Below are 23,788 nucleotides of genomic sequence, written 5' to 3'. Positions count from 1 at the left end.
CCCAAAAACAAAACAAAACAAACAAAAAATAAAACAAACTGAAAAAGATGAGATTTGTTAGGACCTATGCCCCAGCTCTGCCATAGCCTCCTGGACATCCTGCTCACAATTTCCAGGATCATACTGCCAGGCCCTATTGCATCCTCAGACTCCAAGAAACCACAACATGGACAGAATGAGAAGAGAATTCTTTAAGTAGTGATGGTTTTCTCTGCTGAATTTGTCCTTTCCAGATCTAATCAATCCTGGGAGTCAAGCTTCTTCACTCTATTTACAAGAAATAGCCAACTAAAGATCTGCCATCAATATTCTGGTAGCTACATACATATACATAATACACACAAAGACATGCAAGAATAGGATTTCTTTCTATTAAATCATTCCTTAAAGAAGGACGCTCAGGGCCCGGAGAGATAGCACAACAGTGTTTGCCTTGCAAGCAGCCGATCCAGAACCAAAGGTGGTTGGTTCGAATCCCGGTGTCCCATATGGTCCCCCGTGTCTGCCAGGAGCTATTTCTGAGCAGACAGCCAGGAGTAACCCCTGAGCACTGCCGGGTATGGCCCAAAAACCAAAAAAAAAAAAAAAAAAAAAAAAAGGACGCTCAGCAGTATTAAAAAGAATCAGTATATATACAATTGTATTTAAATAAGAAATTGAAGTAACTTTTTTACAAGTTGAGTCTCCTTTGGGCATTTGTAGAGATGACATCATAGACATTGGAGCTAATATAGCTAAAGAATTTAATGATAAACCTTATGGAAAACAATATGGAGCTTTCTAAAAAAAAACTGGAAGTTGAGCTCTCATATAATCCAGCTATACCACCCCTAGGGATATGCCCTAGGAACACAAAAATACAATACAAAAATGCCTTCTGCATGCCTATGTTTATTGCAGCGCTATTCACAATAAGCAGAATCTGGAAACAACCCAGATGCCCAACAACAGATGAGTGGCTAAAGAAAGTGTGGTACATATACACAATGGGATAATACGCAGCCGTCAGGAGAGAGAAAGAAACAGAATAATCTCATCTATGTTTTTTTTATTTTCATCTATGGGTTTTAAGGAAAATAAATGACATTATTTTAATAATACAATACAGAGACAAGAGAGATGAGGGCTGAAGGATACAGGTCACAGTATAAAGCTTACCACAAAGAGTGGTAAGTTCAGTTGGAGAAATAAATACATTGACAACTCTCATGACAATGGTAATGAGTGAGAAAAGTAGAATGCCTGCCTTGAAGATAGGCAGGGGGTTGGGAGAAGGGGGATGGGGGACATTGGTGGTGGGAAGGTTGCACTGGTGAAGGAGGGCGTACTTTGTGTGTGTGTGTGTGTGTGTGTGTGTGTGTGTTTGGGTCACACCCGGCAGTGCTCAGGGGTTATTCCTGGCTCCATGCTCAGAAATTGCTCCTGGCAGGCACGGGGGACCATATGGGACGCCGGGATTCGAACCAATGACCTCCTGCATGAAAGGCAAACGCCTTACCTCCATGCTATCTCTCCAGCCCCTTGGAGGGTGTACTTTTTTATGACTGAAACCCAACTATAAACATGCTTGTAATCGTGGTGCTTAAATATATTATTTTTAAAAAAGAGAATTTTATAATAAAGCAATAAAAAACTGAGAGAGATTATAGGAAAAGAGAGGGAGAGATATAACGCTAAGAGCTGAGTCTCAGAGACACAAACTACGTGCCAGAAAGTGTGCTATGCAGAGCATATTTGTCTTCATTGTAACTCTTACTAATACACCACAGAATGGGCTCGATTGTGAGATAGAAAATGGGCACAAGAAAATGGGCACCACGAAGTTGACCAATTAGAGGAGCCTAAGCTCTCAACTCCCCGATTGCCTTATTTTAATACCCCAATTTTTATCACTGTGTTTACACAGTTAGTCTGGACTGGAATGTCCAGGGGAAAGAATTTGAAAGTTTGAACACCTCTAAATTCCAAACTCTCTTATCTAAATACTTTCCTTTAACTCTAAATCCACCAAATAACATTCACATTATAATTGGTATCTCTGAACCAGACAACAAGGAGAGTTTTAGGAGTCATATAAAATTAGCTTATCTTTATTACGTGACTTACTGGCCCCTGTGCATCTAGTTATGAAGAAGACAAGTTCTGTGAGTCTACCACTATTCTAGCTTCAAGAAGGAAACCAGATCCTAATTTGCTTCACCACCGTTAAATCCTTCTGTGTATCCGTCCAGCCCTGAACCCTGGATCCCGGACATAGAATAGACACAGTTCTTCACAACAGCTACAGGAAACAAATCCCATTCGGGACAGCCTTAATACCGCTGGGCCACCAACAAGTGCCAGCTCTAATATGATATCCTGACAACAAAGAAAATGGGAACAACTTGACCTAAGAACAGGTTATCCTACCTCACCAGCTAACGATAAGACAAAATCAGAAGACTTGTCACCCTTTGGTCGGCCCAAAAGCCAAGACCGCGATTTACAGATGACTGGCTGCTAGAACCATGACTGGACTGAATATATCTTGAGACCAATAAAAAAGCCCTAGTCTAGAGTTTGAACTACGACCCACACAATAACCATGATCCCCAGTTCCAAAGGTCCAGCAGAGACAATCGCAATCGAATGGGGCTTCTGGAAACACAATGAAAGACGTTATCCTAGGTTCCATCCTAGGATCAGTGCAAAGACCAAGACCACCAACCACAGAAGATGGATTAAAATGACACTGAGGGAACAGAACTTCTAGAACCACAAAGAAAGACTTCATCGTAAGTCCCACTCCTGGACCTGTGCAGATACTGAGATCTCTAGATACAGAGGTCTTATTTCATTACCCAGGATGGAGCAGAAGTTTTTCAAACACCACGAAAGCACCACCAGGAGAGTAAATGAACCTGAAGGGAGTCTATAGTTAATCCCGTGAAAATATACCCCAAGGGTGGAGAAACCCCATAGCGCTTAGGCCAAGTGAATTCCTTTTCGAATGACCCCAATATTTACTGTGCCAGTACAGGAGGGAAAAGAAAAAGGCAAAAAGCACAAAACATTTTTATCTTTTATATATTATTTTTTTCTTCATTTATTATTATTTTTTTATTTACCTATCTACTTTTTGTTGATTTCTTTGTTTTGATGTGGTTATTGAAGTTGTTGTCCCCATTTATATTTATATTGGTTTTTTCTTCTTCTTTTCTTTTCTTCCTTTAGGTGCTCTGCCATGTTTTTTAACTCACGACCATGGCTTTTTTTTCGTGGTGCCTATCATTATCACTGGAGTGCTCACTGAATATTTGACACTTCTTTTTGTACTGTTGGGGTGTTTCACCTTCTTTTTCTCCTTCATCTCTTAAACCGACGATGAGAGCCTCTAGAAGGATTCTCCCCATTTTCAGCATACTAGACTTTTACCCCAGTTTATTACTTTTCTCTTCTTCAAATAAAACCACATAACTTGAACTATGTAGTCCTTCCTCCCAGTTAGAGGGGGAAATAAGGGAGGCACCAAGACCAAGACTACTAAGTAGTAAGCTAGGTACAAAGGGGACTACATATTCTCGCAGCCCCAGGGTGAGGGAGGAGGATATGGGAGGTAGGACGAACACCGAGGTGTAGGGAGGACAAATCGGTGATGGAAACCCCCCTGATTTTATGTAAATGTAAACCTATAATATTATCGTCAACTATATGTAAACCACTACGATCAAAATAAAAATTATATTAAAAAATCTTCACCATTTTTTCTTTTTTTTTGAAAATCTGTTTTGTTTTTGATTTGGGACCAAATGTGGCTTTGCTCAAGGCAAAGTCAGTATAGTCACCAACCTGACTCCGTCTCAGAGTTCACTCCTCTTGGTGCAGTGTTGGGGATAGAATCAGGGCTGACCATGTGCAAAGCTAGTGCCTCACCTGCTTTATTGTCTTTTCGGTCTCTCTCCGTCCTTTTTAACCTATTAAAATTAACTTATAAAAAATTTAACTTGGGGCCGAAGAGATAGCATGGAGGTAGAGCGTTTGCCTTTCATGGAGAAGGATGGTGGTTCAAATCCCAGCATCTCAGGTCCCCCGAGCCTGCCAGGAGCGACTTCTGAGCATAGAGTCAGGAGTAACCCCTGAGCACTGCCGGGTGTGACCTAAAAACCGAAAATAATAATAATAATAATTACTTATAAAAATTTGTTTTCCATAGAAAACCCACCTCAAGTTTACTTTATATTAAAAAGAAGTTGACAACTACCAGCATTTAGCACATAAAACCCTTATCCTCCCTAATGTTTAGACTGTGAGCTTTTCCACTCCTTTCCTTATAAATGTTTTCTTTTAAAACTAAGGCTACCCATTTGTAATGCTTCTTGACCAATTCCATTAATATTGTTGTAATGTCTAATGTCAGTTTTCCCTTGTTCAGTTTCAGGGTTCTATTAAAAAGAATAATATTGGGGCCAGAGAGATAGCATAGCAGTAGGGCATTTGTCTTGCATGCAGCCAATCCAGGAATGACAGTAGTTCAATTCACGGCATCCCATATAGTCCTCCAAGCATTCCAGGAGCAATTTCTGAGTGCAGAGCCAGGAGTAACCCTTGAGCACCATTGTATATGACCCAAAAACAAAACAAAACAAAAGAATAAAATAATATTTTAACTAGTCCCTTCCTCACTATTCTTCTGGGTTCCTGGACTCAGTTTTTAATGTGAACAGGGTTTTTCCCTACACAAATAACAAAGCTATTGTCTGGACGGTGGTTCAGTGATTCACAATTCAACTCAATTATAACACTATCTACCCATATATAACATCAGATTCTATGGGACAATAGTTTTTTGTTTTTGTTTTGTTTTTTATTTTGTTTTTGTCTTTTTTGGCTATACCCGACAGTGCTCAGGGGTTAATCCTGGGCTCTGCACTAAAAATCACTCCTGGTGGGCTCAAGGGACAATTATGGGTGCTGGAGGATCTAAACTGGGTCAGCCACATGCAAGGCAAGCAGCCTACACTCTGTACTATTTTCCGGCCCTAGGGACAAGAGTTCAATTCTTAAAGTAGGGCATTGCCCCACACCCATACCCCTACTTGCCTTCAAATTACTGATCACGTACTCAAATTATTACCTGTGCTTCTGACCAATAAAAGAGAAACCAAACCCTTCAAAGAGTGTTCTTTGGGCTTAATTCATTTTTCAGAATAGCTCAAAGAACTTAGAAAAACTTTATCATATTAGATTTCCAGATCATTATAAAAGGTCCTAATCCCGGGAAGAGATACATAGAATATAGAATGGGGAGAGAGTATAGATTGTTTATGGCTTTCCAGGTAAACTATTTTCCCCAAATCTCAGTGTAGTAGTCACCAACCTGGAAGTCTACTGAATCTTGCTCTTTCTATGGCTACATCATTACATAGTCATGATTACATTATTTGTCATTGATTCTATCTCTACCCTCCCTCCCTTCCCCAAAGATGAGTAAGTGGGTGCTGGTTAGCCTGAAAGGTTGATCCCTCTAATCACAAGGCCAGTATCCCTCAAAACCAGCCCTTAATCTTACATACAGTTCAAAAGTCACCACAATAATATAAACCAAAAAAAAAAATCTTGGTGCTACTCATCACTTAGAAAATTTCAAAGGTTTTACCAGTTTTGTGCCAGGAAAAGAGTGAAAGATTAAATCTGTTTTTTATTATAAATCACAACTAACCAAACAATATGGGTCCAGAGCCCTAGAACAGCAAGTAGGGTGCTTGCCTTGCACACTGCTGACCCAGAGTTTGATCCAGGTCATCTCATATGATCCCCTGAGCACTGCCAGAAATGATTCCTGAGTACAAAAACAGGAGTAATCCCTGAGCACCGCGAGGTATGGCTCCCAAACAAATAAAAAAAATTAAATCAACAAAATATTTTATATGGTATATGTGCACAACTGTTGTTATAGATAATGTTTTATAAATACCATCTACATAAAATTGTTATCTGTTTTATATAAAAACCAAGAGTGCCAAACACAAGTCATAAGGACAGTCCAAAGTCCTCAAAATTCTGTACTGACCATGCTCTTTCTAACAACCATCAATATCCTCACAAATTTATGAATAAAGTCTGTGAACCAAGAGGAGAATATCCTTTGGGAATGAGGGTGTATATTTGTTTTGGGGGCCACATCCAAATGTTCAAAGGACCAAACTTCTCATCAAGACTCAACTATACATGACCTCTTAAACTTTCCATTGTGAACCCTTCTCAACTGAGAAATCTTCATACAACTCCAGGTGTAGTTATAAAAACAAATCATTTTCTGACAATAATTTTATTCTAAAACAATTTTTAATAACATACAATCAAAACTAGCCTTTAAAGTAAGAATTTTTTCTTTACCAGGTATAGATTTGCATGTGGAGCAGACAAAGAAAATAGCACATGACAACCTGTAAATTTCATGATCATACATAGAATAAACAGAGACCTGTCATCCATTCAAATGTCTGAGACCTGCCTCTACATTACAGTAAAACATTATTGCCATTTTCAAATACCTTGTCAGAACTGTTTGCACCGTATACAAAGCACAATTCTGGAACCCTCCCTAGTTCTCTAATTTCATCCCAACCTAATCAGAATTGAGATGAAACTCTCCCATATGCACTTTAATTACAGGAAAATGTGCCTTTGGATGTAAAGCTACCACATTTCCATGTCAGCTGCCTTGCTTTTTCTACCATTCTTTCTGTATTCACTACTTCCATTAGAGAAGCTAGGCACTGAAGGGGGTTACTGAAAAAATCATGTAAGAAGTAAAAAGAAAACACATTTTCAGGCCCTGAGAGTGTACAAAATGGCCCCTTTGCCTTTATAAAGTCGCAGACACAATGGTGAAAATGTAGCACTTGGTATGTGGCCTGCAGGTCTCATTATTTTACAATTATACCTGGATGTCAAACATCAGGTCTGGTATTTAAAGCCTATAGAGCTGTGAGTGTTTAAAATGGTTCATGTCTGCCTTCTGCAAAAGTTAAAGTGAAGAGAAGACAGGTCTTTTTAACATAGCGTGTGTTTTTCCTAACTAGCCAACGACAAGTTTCAAGAAAGAATTATACAGGTACTTACTACTTATAACCCATGGCCACATCCACAAAATACTTTCTTCTCTGTCGATAGACGTTGTCCTTAAATCCCTTAAACAAAAAAAGAGATTAAGTGATTTAACAGAGGGCCCAAAAAGTACCTGTGTATGTCCTACAAGAAAGCACTGCGGTCTTTATTGAGTGTTCAATTCAAATACTAACATTCTCATTGGATGGCCATGGGAACACTATGCTTACAGTACAACCTCATTCAATGTGTGATGCTTGGGAATGCCTTTCTACTAAGCAGGCAAAGTGGCTTCGTTAAGCAAACCAATTTTGTGAACAATATCTTGTCGGTGTCAATAATAATTTACATGTAATTGATCTTAATCACAAATTCATCCTAAGCTGTTCATTAAAACGAGTCTCTTTAACATGGTTATTCAATAGGTTGACCTAAATGTAATTGCCTTATATAAATGGATAATAAATATTTATTTAAAATTCTATTATTTACAGAGATAGTAGAAGGGTTATGCATGCCTTGTATGCAGGCATCCCTGGTTCAATCTCTGATACCAGCTGGTTCCCTCCTCCACCATGCCCCCAACATCACCAAGTATAGCTCAAAGCACTGTTACTTAGGGCTCTGAAAGCTTCTGAGAAATGCTTAGATGGCCCTGGAAGTCCCTGGTGGGGCAGAGTCCAAATAATACTGCATGTTTGGGCCCTAGCATCAACACACCTATCAATTAGCCAAAAATTATAAGGAGAGGTCCTGAGCCTAATGAGCACTGCCTGAAAGTCCCAAAAACTGAAACTAAAATAAACAAATGAATATTATAGCATCTATAATAATCACAAAATCCCAAAACTGGTACAAATTAAGGAAATTTTGCTATTTTTGATGTGGCTAGCCACACAATATAAAATCAATTACAAGAGAGATATGCCCAAGACAGCAAGTTAACACCACCATTCCGCCCTGAATTCTTATGATTCGAATTAGTCTTTAGCCAACTTCAAGCCTTGTCTCCATCATCATGCCCTTGGGAAATTAAAAATCCTGTCTGTCATCCTTCAATCAAGAGGAATCCTTCTGAGAGGACTTCCTGGTTTATTCAAGAATCTCTCCCCTTCTCAACAGACTTTCCATTTTCTCTCTCCTTCAGGAACTTACAGACTATCAATTCTTTCTGAGTTGTTTCTTCAAAATACTGGAAGCCCAGAGGAATGATTTCAATTTAGTGAGATTTTTTTCCTTTAACTTTTTACCTCTGCAACCTTCTAAGTCCAAAGAATAACTAGTAAGCAGTGACTACTCAGAAAATAAAGCCAGACAACCCCCCTACTCTCGTAGATTAAATAAAACTAGCCACTGGGATCACAGGCTTTCCAAGGAAAATGGACACCAGTCCAGAGTATTTTGACATGTCTGCAGCAACAAATATTTCTACAGGTGGGCTGTTGAAAAGGAACCTAAAACTCATTAGAAAGATCATAGTAGTCTTATCTGGTGGAAGATAAACAGAGCCTGGGGATAAAAATCTTCACAGAAATGTCTGTTGAACAGATATGAAATCCTACTACCAACAGTCTTTCTCTCAAGAAAAGAAACTAGTAATGAAAGAAAATTTGGAAGTAGCTTGCAGAAATTAAATATTCCTGTCCTAGAAACACAGGATTATATCACTTTATAACTGGCATTTAGAATTACTGGATGAGGGAATGCAATAATGTAAAGGAGATACTTAGATCATCCCTGACCCCAGAGTTATAGGGAGTAGAAAAGAAATAGAGTGGAGGAGAGGAGGAGAAAGACAGATAAGAAAAACTGGGGAGCAGAGATGGGGGGAATCAGGCACATTGGTAGTGTTAAGGAATGATAGAGATAAATATCAAAAACACAGAGACAATAACACTAAAATCATGAGACCCAAATTTTAACAACATTTTCATAACTGATCTTTAAAAGGTACGTGTCAAGATGACAGGCTAGGGATACTTGTGAGGGTGTTGGGAAGGAATCTGGAAACATTGGTAGAGGGAAGATGACACCGGTGGTGGGACTGGTGCTGGAACACAAAACTCAACTATGAATAACTTTGTAAATCATGGTTCTCTAATTAAAAAAAATTAATCACTATCCTAAAAGCTAGGACTTTCTTTAGTATAAATTGGAAATTGATTTGTGTGTGTATTTTAATACTGGAATTAAAATGACTTGATAATGCAATAAATGTATACATATTATTTGACTATTTTAGCCTTATTCACAGGTGAGTCTGAAAAATTAAAAATGGTTCCATGATCACTCTGGACAAGAACTGGTTACTGAAAGGGGATAAAGTAACATGCATGGTACCCTTAATCAAAAATAGTGCGAATCACAGTGAGAGAGACAGACAGACAGACAGACAGAGAGAGAGAGAGAGAGACAGAGAAAGAGAGAGAGAGAAAGAGAGAGAGAGAGAGAGAGAGAGAGAAGTAAAGTGCCTTCTCCAGAGGCAGGTGGGGAAGAGTGGGTGGGAGGGAAACTGGGGACACTGGGGATGGGAAATGTGCACTGTACTGCAAATCAAAGTGTCCAAAAGCAAAAAAAGGTGGGCAAGAGAAAGAGAGAAGAAAAATGTAGATCTCAGAGACAAGGGAGAGGGCATGAGAAGATGAGAAGGAAACTGGACATTGGTGGCGGAAAATGTGCACTGGTGAAGGTTGTTTGTACATTGTATGACTGTTACTCAATCATGAACAACTTTATCTGTGGGGGAAAAACTGTATCATGAACAACCTTGTAATCATGATATTTAAATAAAAATAAATAAATAAATAAAAGTGGTTCCAGACTTAGCAAGTAGCAGACAAGATCATGTTTCCAAGTTGTAGTCTCTGCCCTCACTGGACTTAGCAGGCATCCTGGAATGGTAAGACTAAAGAGTTCCAAGCACCTTCAATACTTAAAAATGAAAATGGGACATGACAAAAGGAAAGGAATCCTGAGTCAAACACATCTGGTCCCTTGGTTCCTGCCAAGTCAGACACCATGGCAACTGGATCATGATCTACTGGGTTTCCTGAAGAATTTCAATTGTCTTGTCCCAGCGAGCACCTGCACCTTTTCTAGGCAGGCGAGAGAGTGATTTATTCATCATGCCTCATTAGTCTAGCATGCTGGTGATTACCCAAATGCCAAATGCCAGGGGCACACTAACGCTTCCAGAATTGAACTCTGGACTGGAAAAATGAAACAGGGCTGTGAGCTAGCTAATGACACTAGTGATTACAAAAGCAGAGCCAACTTGGCCACTCATTCTGGACTGAAGTCAGGGAGAAGGTTACCAGATTACAGATTATTTGGACCATGCTCATGCTAAAAAATGTTATTAGTTGGTTATGTGAAATTCATATTGGACTGGATGTCCTATATGTAAATATATGTTTGCTAAATTTTGGCAATCATTTAGACTTCATCTCAGTCTAAATCCAGGAGAACTGAAAACTCGGGTCATATCTGAAACCACTGCATGTGTTAGCACTCAGGGAGTGACCCCCCAAATAGCTCAATCATGATGCAATATTAGTACCAATAATGTTGCTTTTAGTTACTAGTCAAAACCCAGCTACCTTCCCAGAGGTTCTGAGATAAACACACTGAAACAAGAGGCTGGCATCAGTCTTTATATTTTTCATTCCCCAGAGATTGTTTGAATGGGAAGTTCAGGGAAAGAATCACTGAACTAGATAATCATTCTAAAACATTAAAATTCATCACACTGCCCTGCGAACCCTTTTATGAGCCAATTCCAGATTCTATCCATGAACATTCCTTATATGGCTTTTAAGTTATTATAAAGTTATTATATTTTCAACAAGCACCTTATGGTGGATCTTTAACTAACTTGAAATTTCTCCCAGTCTAGGACCTTACTACTACTCAAAGCACTGTCCCCTGTGCTTCTGCGGAAGCCATGACAAACTCATTAGAAATGCAGGCTCAAGGCCAGAGAGATAGCACAGCATCATTTGTCTTGCAAGCAGCCGACTCAGGACCTAAGGTGGTTGGTTCAAATCCCGTGCCTGCCAGGAGCTATTTCTGAGCAGGAGTAACCCCTGAGCACTGCCAGTTGTGACCCAAAAACCAAAAAGAGAAAAAAGAAAAAGAAAGAAATGCAGGCTCTTAGGTCCTCCATGTAAATTTAAGAAAAATTCTCCAAGTAACTTTTGTACCCAGGAAAATTTAAGAGGTATTCACTTTGATATTTAACCCCAGCTATTTTCCAAGTTCCTTAGGTCATCCTAGCACAACAGTGTCATTCTAAAACAATCATTCCTGTCTTGGGACTGGGATGTTTCCTTCAGGCACACACACACACACACACACACACACACACTTGAACAACTCTATATTCATCAAATAATAACTGATTTAAAACATTAACTTAATGATACTCAATTTTTACAGAGATTATATGATGTACTTATAAAAGAAATCTATGTGGGTTTTTTTGAAAAATGACAAGCAGTATAAGAGACTGCTAAGTACTTGCAATTATTTCAAGTGGATATGCTGAAAATAAGTGCAGGTATTGTAAGGTATTTATAATTAGGATTAATGGGACCAAATTCAACACTGGAAAAATCTACATTTGATACTGAAATACATTTTTCACAACAAGGTCACTGAATGCTGTGGCTGATTGGCTAAAGTAACTGACCCCTTTTGTCCAGGATGAATAATTTTCAAACTGGAATAAAAGAAGCATTTGGAAGTAGAAGGTTAGTGAGAAATTCTTTACTGACCGAGCATTGATCTGAATGATTTAATACAGCATTTCTATCACCAGAATAATCCTTTTACTCTTGCCAAAATGCTTTCCAGTTGTTTTTATTAAGTAGGCTTCTCAAACATCCCTTTGAGGTCAATAAGAATTTTATTTCCACTTTTTTACATAAAGAATTAAAGGGCAGAAGTCAAGAGACTTTTCCAAGGTCACCCTGCACGTTAAAAGCCATAAATGAGCCATTTTACTACTGTTGATCCCAAATCTAACATTTTTGCATATTCTGACTCTTTTGGTGATAGCAAAGGGGGAAATAAGTGGATGACTACTTGAAGGTTTTTAAGTATTTTCCAATAGTTTAGAAAGCTGCATATGAATAACCATGAATTTTTTTTTTGAAAATTTACAATTTGAGGGGCCAGAGAGATAGCATGGAGGTAAGGCGTTTGCCTTTCATGCAGAAGTACGGTGGTTCAAATCCCAGCATCCCATATGGTCCCCCGTGCCTGCCAGGGGCGATTTTCTGAGCATGGAGCCAGGAGTAACCCCTGAGCGCTGCCAGGTGTGACCCAAAGACCAAAAAAAACAAAAAATTTACAATCTGCTGGCACTATACTCCATGTTCTTGAGGGAATCTGGATTTCTGACAATACCATAACAAAATTCTGTCTCACCACGTGTTTACTCTGCTGCAGATTTTGGTTGTTGTTTTTTTTTTTGGGGGGGGGGTCACACCCAGCAGCGTTCAGGGGTTACTCCTGGCTCTATGCTCAGAAATCACTCCTGGCAGGCTCTGGGAACCATATGGGATGCCAGGATTTGAACCACCATCCTTCTGCATGCAAGGCAAATGCCTTACCTTCATGCTATCTCTCCAACCTATCTGCTGCAGATTTTATGTGAATTGATCTTTTGGGCTTGATTGAATATGCCCCTTTTGCAACAGTGCTCAGTATCTTTGAGAGCAGCAGATCTCAAACTTGAGTGAGGACTTGATCAAAGTCTCCTCGGATGCTGCTACTCAGGCTTGGAGACCCACTGCACAGACTCCAATCATTACCCTGAGACCGCAAAGTCCTCCCATAACTATGAGTAATCTGCTTGTGCTTTCCCCTTTTATCTCTCTGTTTTCACACCAGGGTTACCACGAGGGCAGGGCGTGGGGTGAGATGCTTGTAAGAAATGAATACACAAGCTTACTTCTCCCAGACTATTAATTGCACTTCAATCTGACCATAAAAAAGTTCTGGGTCTCTTGTGTTAAATAAAAACTGATATAAAAAGGGAGAGTGGGAATAAAGGGAAAGACTTAGCTAAGTATCATATTTCTTTAAAGGTGATCATTTTTACTGGAGTAAAGGAGAGAAGGTGGTAGATGGATTCAGAGAAGAAGTGGGAAGAGACGCATGCATCTTCCATCTGGCCTCATTCTCAAACCCGCAGCCTTTCCGCTGAGACCGAGGCACTCTCCCATTACTCTACTCCTAACTACCACCAGTCACAGAAAATAGAAAGGAGAATTTTATCCTCTCTCTAAGCCCCATAATGCCTCGTCCTCCCTAGTTTCCCAAAGGGGTCATCAATTTTAGCTCGTCATTTGCCAAGGGTCTCACCATCTGCAAGTATATTTCAGCCTATCTCAGCCCACAGACATATTCTCCAAGGTTTTGAATCTCCTCCTCGGCTCAACCCTTTCAAAAATAAATTCTATGTGGAAATGCTATCCTTCTAATCTGCTTCCAGTCAACGCGTATGTACTCAGAAGCTTTATCATTTGAAAATCTGCTCAGTTCTGGGGAAGAAATCGTAAATTTCTTGACCTAAAGCATTGCAGCACAGGACATGTAAGGAACACTGCATGACATGCAGAGGTGGAAAATCACATGTACTTACTGGGTGATCCGCATCCAGCTCAGAACCATACATGAGAACTCTGTGCGAGCATTTGTCTAGCTCCGAGATTTTCCTGGGAAACCAGGGCACATCCTCTAGCTCTGTGGAAAACATAGCGCAGGTGGAAAAACAAAAATATTAGCTCACAAATTATAATGACTTTCCTTATGAAACATGTGTCAGGCTGCAAAAATTGCCCGAGTAAACCCAGCCTTGCCTTCTTCCTCCGTCCAAATGTTCTCTGGAGGATTAAGCGTCACAATTGTGGTCTGAAATTTCAGCAGCTGAATGAGCTCGTTGAATTCTGTTTTGCCACATTCACAGTCCACAAAAATTTCAACTTCTGAACTTCTTCTGCGGGACCGTCTGGATTCAATATGAAGCATGTTGACATGCTTTTCCTGTGGAAATAGAAGCAGCGTCTCTACTCAATAACAGGTATCCATCGTCTACCTTTGTTCAACTCTTCAACAAGGTATCACAAGTCTATAGAGGACAAGACAATTTCCTTCTTTGGTTTTCTCAAACAGGAAAATACTTCCAACCATACGCTTACTGATAGAAAGAACTCCTGGGAGCAGGCAGAAAGGCTCTGTCTCATAAAAGAAGGTTATTCAGAAATATAAAAAATAAGGAGCCAGAATGAGAGAATAGAGGGCAGGGCCCTTGCTCTATACCTGGCCAGCTCAAGGTCACTCCCTTGCATCCAATAAAGTATAGTCCCCTGGGCCCTGTCAGAAATAATTCCTGAACAGAGTCAGGAGTAAGCTTTGAACACAGCCAGGTATGACCCAACAAAGAAAGCAAACTGAAAGGAGTCATAGGAATATAAAAAGAATTTATATTGTTCTTGAGTAATAGAAAAATGTCTTATAATCAAAACCTTCCAGAATAGTCCACAATAGCATACACTATAAGGCACACGAGGGAGATAGCAACATTTAAAAATCACTTTAAATTCCCTCGTGATGCCATATTCTTCCTCCAAGTTAAGTGAAAATTAAGTTCTCTTGCCCCAAATAAACAGATACCTTTCCATTACTGTGGACTGCAAGACACAATTACAATCCTGGGTGAACGTAGAGGTTTTATCAAAGTTGCTGGCTGGGTAACTTCCAGTGCCATGTAAGATAAAATCCAACAGCAGCTTCCTTTAACTAAAGGAACTAGTTTTGTGACCAGAAATGAAATGTTCTATTTTTTTCTTTCTTCCTTCCTTCCTTCCTTCCTTCCTTCCTTCCTTCCTTCCTTCCTTCCTTCCTTCCTTCCTTCCTTCCTTCCTTCCTTCCTTCCTTCCTTCCTTCCTTCCTTCCTTCCTTCCTTCCTTCCCTCCCTCCCTCCCTCCCTCCCTTCCTTCCTTCCTTCCTTCCTTCCTTCCTTCCTTTGTGTGTGTGGTTTTTGGGTTACACCCGGCAGTGCTCAGGGGTTTTTCCTGGCTCCGTGCTCAGAAATTGCTCCTGGCAGGCACGGGGGACCATATGAGACACCGGGATTCGAACCAATGACCTTCTGCATGAAAGGTAAACGCCTTACCTCCATGCTATCTCTCCAGCCCCATTCTTTTTCTTTTTTTAATGTTGGCATTAATGGCATGCTTTCTAAGCTGGTTGGCAAAGGGGATAAGATTAATATCAAGTTCAAAGTTCAATATCATGTCACTTTGGGCTTTTAATGTGCTTGGGTTGAAGCAAAGCAATATTTTTAGATGAGGGTCCAGACAGGTTAAATGGCTTCTCTAAGATACCACAACTAGCTGAGGCCAGCTGAAAACTCCAGCTTGCTAACCCCTTCTCCGGGGACTTTCCCACTGCACCCAGATGTCTAATTGAACTGGCTTGCCTTTGGGCGCTGTATAGAGACAATGCTTGCTGATATAATTATATGTAAAATATTTCCCCAGATTTCCATTACCACTGTTTATGGTAGCTGATCCTCTTTTCAAGGTCAAAAGAAAACAAGGAAATATTTGCCAAGCAGGCTGCTAATTTCCCCATTATGGCCATTAAAGAGGCATCACAATAATGCCCTGTATCTGCACTTGAAAGTACTTCCACTCGTATTATTTCATATGAGGTAAACCTTGTTAGGTAGAATGAAGAAATTCAATCTAGAAAGCACGTGGCGATTACCCAAGTTAGGTCTGACTCCCTGACCACAATTCCAACCGTCTTCCCATTGGGCCAGCAACTTAAGGCAGCACACAGAGCAAAGCTCCTTATCTTACAATTCTAATAACAAGAGCCCTAGAACAAATGCCAGGGAAGTGTTTCCTGAAGGGGAAGAGAGTCAATAGGTGTAAGCTGACACAAAGGTGGTTTTTGACATTTTTAATCAACCCAATTCTTTTCCTACCACCCCGCCATTTGGAAATGAGAAAATGCTATACAGCACTTTTATATTTTCTGAAACATTAAAAAAAAAAAAAAGCCAAGGAATATGCCCTGAACATAGTGGGTCTTGCTCCTTTCCCCCCCAAAAAAGAAAGGAGAGAACCAGCTGTAACTTACACATAAAAAGTGGGTAGTGTCGAAAATAGTTGTATTAGGGTCAGAGATAAGACTTTGTGATAAAACACATCTTGCATGTGTAAGAGCCTGAGTTCCATCCTTGGCACCACGAAAATGGGGGAAAATTAAATATACATACTGTAGGGCCCGGAGAGATAGCACAGCGGCGTTTGCCTTGCAAGCAGCCGATCCAGGACCAAAAGTGGTTGGTTCGAATCCCGGTGTCCCATATGGTCCCCCGTGCCTGCCAGGAGCTATTTCTGAGCAGACAGCCAGGAGTAACCTTTGAGAGCCGCCAGGTGTGGCCCAAAAACCAAAAACCAAACAAACGAATAAATATATATACATACTGTAATACTTAGTTTTATTGAACATAAAACTAAACCCTTCTTTTTTCTTTTGTTTATTTTTGTTTGTTTTGGGGCCACACCCAGTGACACTCAGGGGTTACTCCTGGCTATGCACTCAGAAATCGCTCCTGGCTTGGGGGACCATATGGGACACTAGGGGATCAAACCATGGTCCATCCTAGGCTAGCATATGCAAGGCCAATTCCCTACCGCCTGTACCACCACTTCGGCCCAACCCTTCTTTTTACCTATATGTAATTTTTTTCCTTTTGGGGGTCACACCCAGTGGTGCTGGGAGGTTGCTCCAGGTGGTGCTGGGTGGTGGCATTCGCAGCATTATTAGGGGAACTGAAGGCAGAATTCCCACACGCACAGCATGGGTTCCAGTCCTCGAAGACACCCCTGCTAGCTTCTTCTATGACCTAAACTGGTCAGACAAATTTCCCAACTTAAGTTGCCAATAAGTCTCTTTTCCACCAGAAAGGATAAATAAAATAAAAAATTTAAAGATGCATTAAATTCAGGAAACAGAGAAGCTTCGGGGAATACCTAGACTCATGCATCTCACTTGATGCAAAATGGACTCCTAGGGCAATTCAAATGTTAATAAATCAGATCAAGCTGCAGGCTCTTGATTTTTAAAGGTTCCGTTTGGCTCTTTTGCGGTTGCATTTCCAGGTGTGAGGATCACGTTTTTTAATTACTGACTTCCCCACCTGCCAACAATCTGCAGAATTACTAATGGACTAACTTTGAATTAATAAAAGTCCATACAAATGTGCCTATTCCATTGTTTAGCAAGTACTCTGCAAGGCCTGATGAAGTTCGGTTTCTTTGAGCTTTTTCAACATCTTTTCTCGCAATTTATTCACAACAGATGACAGGCTTGAATCAAGCACACGGTCACTTTGTTTTTCATGATATGATATTTTTACATTCACCTGAAAGAGTTTCAGTGCTTTCACCAATCCTCCAACTTCATTTTTCAAGGAGAAGACAACAGCCGTCTTGCCACCTTCTATAGCAGTTTCACTTTTGCTGTTTCCCCTGGCAACTTTTTTTTCATCATTTCTGCCACTGTTCCCTTTATTTAGCTTCAAGGAGATAGGAACACACAAACACACACACACAATGAGAAAGTTAGTTAGGAATCCAGAGTTGCACCCTGTAAAGGTGAATTTCTCTGCAAAAGTACAACACAAAGGATTTTTATTCAACTGATGACATCTATTTCAAGAAATGTTATCTGAAAAGTGTTTAACAAAATTTGGCCTCAATCAAAAAAAGAGAGGAAGGGGAGAAAGGGAAGGAAGGAAGGAAGGAAGGAAGGAAGGAAGGAAGGAAGGAAGGAAGGAAGGAAGGAAGGAAGGAAGGAAGGAAGGAAGGAAGGAAGGAAGGAAGGAAGGAAGGAAGGAAGGAAGGAAGGAAGGAAGGAAGGAAGGAAGGAAGGAAGGAAGGAAGGAAGGAAGGAAGGAAGGAAGGAAGGAAGGAAGGAAGGAAGGAAGGAAGGAAGGAAGGAAGGAAGGAAGGAAGGAAGGAAGGAAAATCCTCATTTGCCTATGACTTAGGGAGGGAGGGAGGAAAGGAAGGAAGAAAGGAAGGAAGGCTCCATAATTAGAAGCAAAGAGTAAAATCTAAGAAACTGAATAAGGTAAACACATTAATAATTCAAGATATTATGATACATGATGAAGTAATGACTATTCGTCCTATTGGCTGAAGGTAAAAATGGCAGAGTCCAGAAATTCACATCAGCCTGTCAGAAATATAGAATAAAGGGGAGGGGAAAAAAAGAAATGTAAAATACAAACATGAAAACTCATTTTCCAGGCAAAGCAAAATTAGAGTGCATAATTTTGTGTATGTTTTATGCAAATGAAGTAGACAAAGAACTTTCTCCCTGGCAAAAAGTAAGACCACATCAATTATATGATTTCTTCATGAAACTGAGGAATGTACATTTGATACTAAACCTAATGCATAGTGATTTGCCATTGTCTGCTCTGATTTCCCTACTGGTTTTTTTTTCACACGTTCGCATTGTCTCACTCACAGATTTATATATCATGGAAATGTATATTTTATTATTTATGAGTTGAGGAAGTAAGTTTATGCAGACATTGACATTAGACTGTATTAGTCATTAAAAACTCAAAAGTCTTCATATTCTCAACATCTGTCTCATCTCACCATATAATACACAGACACACAGATCTTATATTTTTAAATAGACTTTTGTCCATGAAAGGAATCATACATTAATCACACAGTTTTATTTTCATTCTAGCAGATCATTCTGACTTTAAAATTTTTCAGTGTAATATCCCATCCAAATATTCATGATATTTAAATGTTTAAAAATCTATTTATGTTTCTGGTCTTATTTTCTGTAAATTGATTTAAATAGTCTCACAAAACTTGCCCCAATTACATTTAATCATTTTTAACAATAATAACCAACCCACCAGTACAATACAGCCTTCTGGCTCATACTGGGAGCTACAATATTAAAAGTTTTTCTATGATACAGACTGCATTGGAATTGGATGATAAACTCTGATAGTGCTTCAATAAAATATCATTTAATATTTTAAAAACTAAGAATGTAAATGCTTTTTATTTTGTCCTTTTAAAAATCATCTTTTATCTTTTAAAATTCTGCAAAATGTGCTTTGTTTTTCTTTTAATATTTAAATATAAAAGAATGTTTCAACTACTGAAGCAACGTATTACTTCTCCGTTATTACGTTAATTAAACAAAGGTAGGGAGTAATAAGGCACACAGAAAACTTTTGAACACAATCAGATCTTTTGTTTTTTGTATTCCAGCAACCAGCACCGTAGACAAGAATAGAAAATATTGTGTTTAAAAGACCAGGATTTCAACTAGGAATTTAGATGAAAGGAAGCTCGGAGAAAGTTATCTAGAAGGAACCATAGAAACAGTTTTCATTTCTTTTCTCTCTTCCTCACTGCAATAGGAACTTCCGAAGTTTCCAAAATTCTAGACACTTCCTTTCTTTCTGTGATCTGAAACATTGGTTCATACAATCTGTTGGTGCTCAAAACTTCTTTAATTTCTACTTATAAACTTTGAGAAGAGGAAATCTTAACAGATTGAGATGAGTAACATCCACTTTATGGGGAAGAAGGCAGGCTAAAGAAAAGCAAGAGGGAGACAGTGCAGAGACGAACTGTAACTCTAGTAACTCTAGGCCTGGTGACCAGATGCAAGGGTAAGACTGCTACTCAGTCTGCAAAACACTTCTCTCGAAGTACTCACTACTCAGTACTCACTGTTAAGTTTTCCAAAAGTTGATGCTCTTCTGGCACTGCTGAATCCAACGAAAGGCCTCTCCTAGCCCAGTATTTACTGGAAAACATCATCATGGCAGGCTGCATGGATCCCAGTGCAATTTTCCTTCTCTGCAGCAGGGGGACTGGCAGAGCAGCAGCTAGACTGGTGCCACTTGAGAGAGGATGGGACCTGAGAACTGCAGCCTGCTGGGGCGCTGTCCAGAACCCTGGGGCTGAAGCCAGAGCAGCGAGGACCTTCCCCTCCCTGGTTCCTTTATATGAGTGACTAGGGACTGATGGAAAACTGATTAGAAAGAAACTCATTTCTGGCTGCTGATGGCCACAGGGAGATTACAGCTAGAAAGCCTGGGGTTATCTGTGTTGTGGTGTGATTTGTTTCATAGGTCGAGTAGCCATTTGGGCGTGGGTGGTGAAGAATAATACATTATGGGGTGTAATTTCGGAGAGAACAATCACTCCCTGATATTAGCTCTCATCTTTCAAATCTGCTACTGGCAAGTAAGTTCTACTTACTTATCCTTTAGGTGGCTGTAAATTTGAGGATGTTGTCCTTTCTAAAAGGAGGCAAATAATTTTAAGAAGGAAGAACACTGCTGAATCCTTGCACCGTTCTCTGTTCCTTTACATTAATATGCTCTTCTGCTCTAATGTGTTATGACTGCGTGCATGTGCAGGTATGAGAGATGGCTTTCATAAAAAGCTTCTCAATCGTGTGATGCCGCTATGTGGTGATATTCAGGCAACTGTATTGCAAAAGAAATGTGAGGCTTTGATTTAACCACATATAGATATAGCTGAGACACTCATCATAGAAACTTCCTGTCTTAGAAGGAAAAGGAAGATGAATGCCTGTAAGTAATCCTTTGATGATATTGATGGTTGCTGAATTTTTCCTCTCCACCCGTTGCTGCATCAAAGTCCATAATTCTAAATTCTCAGGTCAATTAGTTATACTTACTGTTCAAACTGTAGTGAATTGTACAATTCTCCATAACACAAGAAATAAAACCCAAAGATGAAACTCTTGACCAGATGTGTGTGTGTGTGTTTTTTTATTCAAAGCTAAAAATTACTCTTCTGTCTGGGGACTGGCAAGATAGTTCCAAGTGGGAGAGTACATGCTAGCATGTGCAAGGTCCCAAGTTTGATCACTGGTATTACATGGCCCTCGAGGATCACTGACTATATCCCTGCTCTGATGGTACCTGAGCATCATGAGGGGGACCCTAGTGGTCTCCAGCATTGCCAGGCTCAAGTACTGGCTGGCCCATGCAGTACGACAGCACTAAGCCAGGGACAGGCACAGACTGCATTGTCAGGAATGTGTATATTAGTGTACTGCTGTGAGAAAGAGAAATTTGGCAGATTCAATCCTCAAAAGTATTTGCTAAAGGTTAACCCTCTCGAGTGATATATAAAGAAAAAGTAAACAAAAGAGGGGTGGCGCAGTGGCAGGACGTTTGCCTTGTATGTGGCTGACCCAGGACGGACCTCAGTTTGATCCCCCAGCATTCCATATGGCCCCCCAAGACAGGAGCGATTTCTGAGTACATAGCGAGGAGTAACCCCTGAGCGTCACTGGGTGTGGCCCAAGTAAACAAAAGATTAGAACCCCTTGAGCTGGTAGGGTATTTGCCTTGCATGGAGTTGATCTGGGCTCAATCCCTAGCATCATATGGTGCTCCAAGCACTTCTGGGAACTAATCCCTGAGAAGAGTCAGAAATAAGCTATGAGCACTTCCAGGTGTGCACCCTGACCCAAAAAAAAAAAAAAAAGGATATTAGAAAGCAGTACAGATCTCTCAAAATAAGTCTTTTTTTTGTTTGTTTGTTTGTTTGTTTTTTGTTTTTGGGCCACACCCGACGGTGCTCAGGGGTTACTCCTGGCTGTCTGCTCAGAAATTGCTCCTGGCAGGCATGGGGGACCATATGGGACACCGGGATTCGAACCAACCACCTTTGGTCCTGGATCGGCTGCTTGCAAGGCAAATGCCGCTGTGCTATCTCTCCGGGCCCCAAAATAAGTCTTTTTAATAAAAGGCAGAAATATAGCACAAAGGGCATAGTCACGCAGTGGTCCTCAAACTATGGCCCGCGGGCCACATATTGTATTTGTATCTGTTTTGTTTCTTCATTGCAAAATAAGATCTATGCAGTGTGCATAAGAATTCGTTCATAAGTTTTGTTTTTACTATATAGTCAGACCCTCCAATGGTCTGAGGGACAGTGAACTGGCCCCCTGTTTAAAAAGTCTGAGGACCCCTGATAGTGCATACTTCACAAAGAGATGCTTAAATTCAATCTCTGGACTCCATGACACCCAGATACCCTTAAATACAGAGCCACGTTTATTCCCTACCTCCCCAACCACCATGAGATGTTCAAACACAAACCCAAAAAGCAATAACTGAATACTACCTAGTCCAATAATCCTGTATTTTTGTACACATCCAAAAGAATCTAACTAGGATTTTAAGAAACATTTATAGAGGACCAGAGTGCTACTAGAGGGTGGGGCGCCTGCCTTACATATAGCCAACTGGAATTCGATCCCAGACATCCCATATGGTCCCCCAAGCTCTACCAAAAGTAAGTCCTGAGTGCAGAGCCAGGAGTAAGCCTAAAACATCACTAGTTGTCGCCCAAAAACAAGCAAAAACCCATATTGGAGGGATTTATGAGAGTATAAGTACAGATATTGTAGGCAGGAGATCTACACGTAGTAGTGTTTAAAGATTCTCATTATGGACTGGAGAGATAACACAGCGATAGGGCATTTGCCTTGCACGTGGTCGACCCAGGACTGATGGTGGTTCAATTCCCAGCATCCCATATGGTCCCCTGTGCCTGCCAGGAGCGATTTCTAAGTGCAGAGCCAGGAGTAACCCGAGTGCTACCAGATGTGATCCAAAAACCGAAGGGGAAAAAAAAGAAAAGAAAAAGATTCTCATTAAGTATGTACATTAAGCAATTTTAGTTCCCTCTAGAAATTCTATATGCAACTGAAAAAAAAATTCCTTTCCCTTTTAAGATACATAATAGCCATAAAAAAAACACAAAAATTTGTGATCTTAAAAGAAGATAAAAACAAAAAATTGTTTGGCAATGATGGGAAAGTTAATAACAATTAAGAAAAAAAACTCTTCAAGAAGTCTAAAGAGCAACTCCTCTAAGAATCCCCTAAGTTTCACAGACATCGAGAGATGAGGGTAACTGGTCAATAAACTAGTATGATTCAGATTCTACTTACAGAAAACAAAGTTACCATAATCTAAGCCCATTGTGGAACTGGCCCAATGGTAGACATATAAATGCAATATGGATAGTCCAAACCACACTTAAATATATGGACAGTTGCTTTTAAATAAATTGCAAATAATAAATGGGGGTTGATTCAACTTACAACCAAATGTTGGTTGGAAAACTCTTGCGTAGCCACATGAAAAATATTGAGGTTGTACTTCTACCTTATATCATAGTAAAATAACTCAAAATGAATCATAAGCCTAAAATTAAGAACTAAAATTGCACAACTCTTTAAAAAAAATGCTTGTCTTCATGACTATGAATTAGGCAATTGTCTCATAGATATATCTAAAGCACAGGTAGACTTAAGAAAAAAACAGATCGGGCCCGGAGAGATAGCACAGCGGTGTTTGCCTTGCAAGCAGCCGATCCAGGACCAAAGGTAGTTGGTTCGAATCCCGGTGTCCCACATGGTCCCCTGTGCCTGCCAGGAGCTATTTCTGAGTACACAGCCAGGAGTAACCCCTGAGCGCTGCCGGGTGTGACCCAAAAAAAAAAAAACAAAAAAAAAGAAAAAAACAGATCAGTAGGGCTCCACCTAAACTAAAAAAATTTTGTGCATCAAAGGA

The 23,788-nt window shown here is 40.0% G+C and overlaps 1 protein-coding gene across 2 annotated transcripts in view; it reads right to left on the bottom strand.

The window, feature by feature from the left end:
* TPH2 (tryptophan hydroxylase 2) overlaps positions 1 to 19,997 on the bottom strand; it is a 132,634-nt gene extending 112,637 nt beyond the window's left edge. Inside the window, exons 1-5 of one of the 2 annotated variants that reach the window (XM_049782762.1) lie at positions 19,889 to 19,997; positions 17,537 to 17,679; positions 13,956 to 14,139; positions 13,739 to 13,839; positions 7,105 to 7,172 (exon numbers count right to left, since the gene is read on the bottom strand). In XM_049782762.1, coding sequence (XP_049638719.1) covers positions 7,105 to 7,172; positions 13,739 to 13,839; positions 13,956 to 14,139; positions 17,537 to 17,679; positions 19,889 to 19,997 — 605 coding nt within the window. Of the gene's footprint in view, positions 1 to 7,104; positions 7,173 to 13,738; positions 13,840 to 13,955; positions 14,140 to 17,536; positions 17,690 to 19,888 lie in introns of both variants that reach the window. The other variant, XM_049782761.1, reaches the window with a different exon arrangement.
* Between the last annotated feature and the right edge of the window lie 3,791 nt (positions 19,998 to 23,788).

This window comes from Suncus etruscus, chromosome 11 (assembly GCF_024139225.1).
Source record: "Suncus etruscus isolate mSunEtr1 chromosome 11, mSunEtr1.pri.cur, whole genome shotgun sequence".
Classification (NCBI taxonomy): Eukaryota; Metazoa; Chordata; class Mammalia; order Eulipotyphla; family Soricidae; genus Suncus; species Suncus etruscus.
Note: the sequence above shows the minus strand (reverse complement) of the source record. Positions and strands in the feature narration are given on the sequence as shown.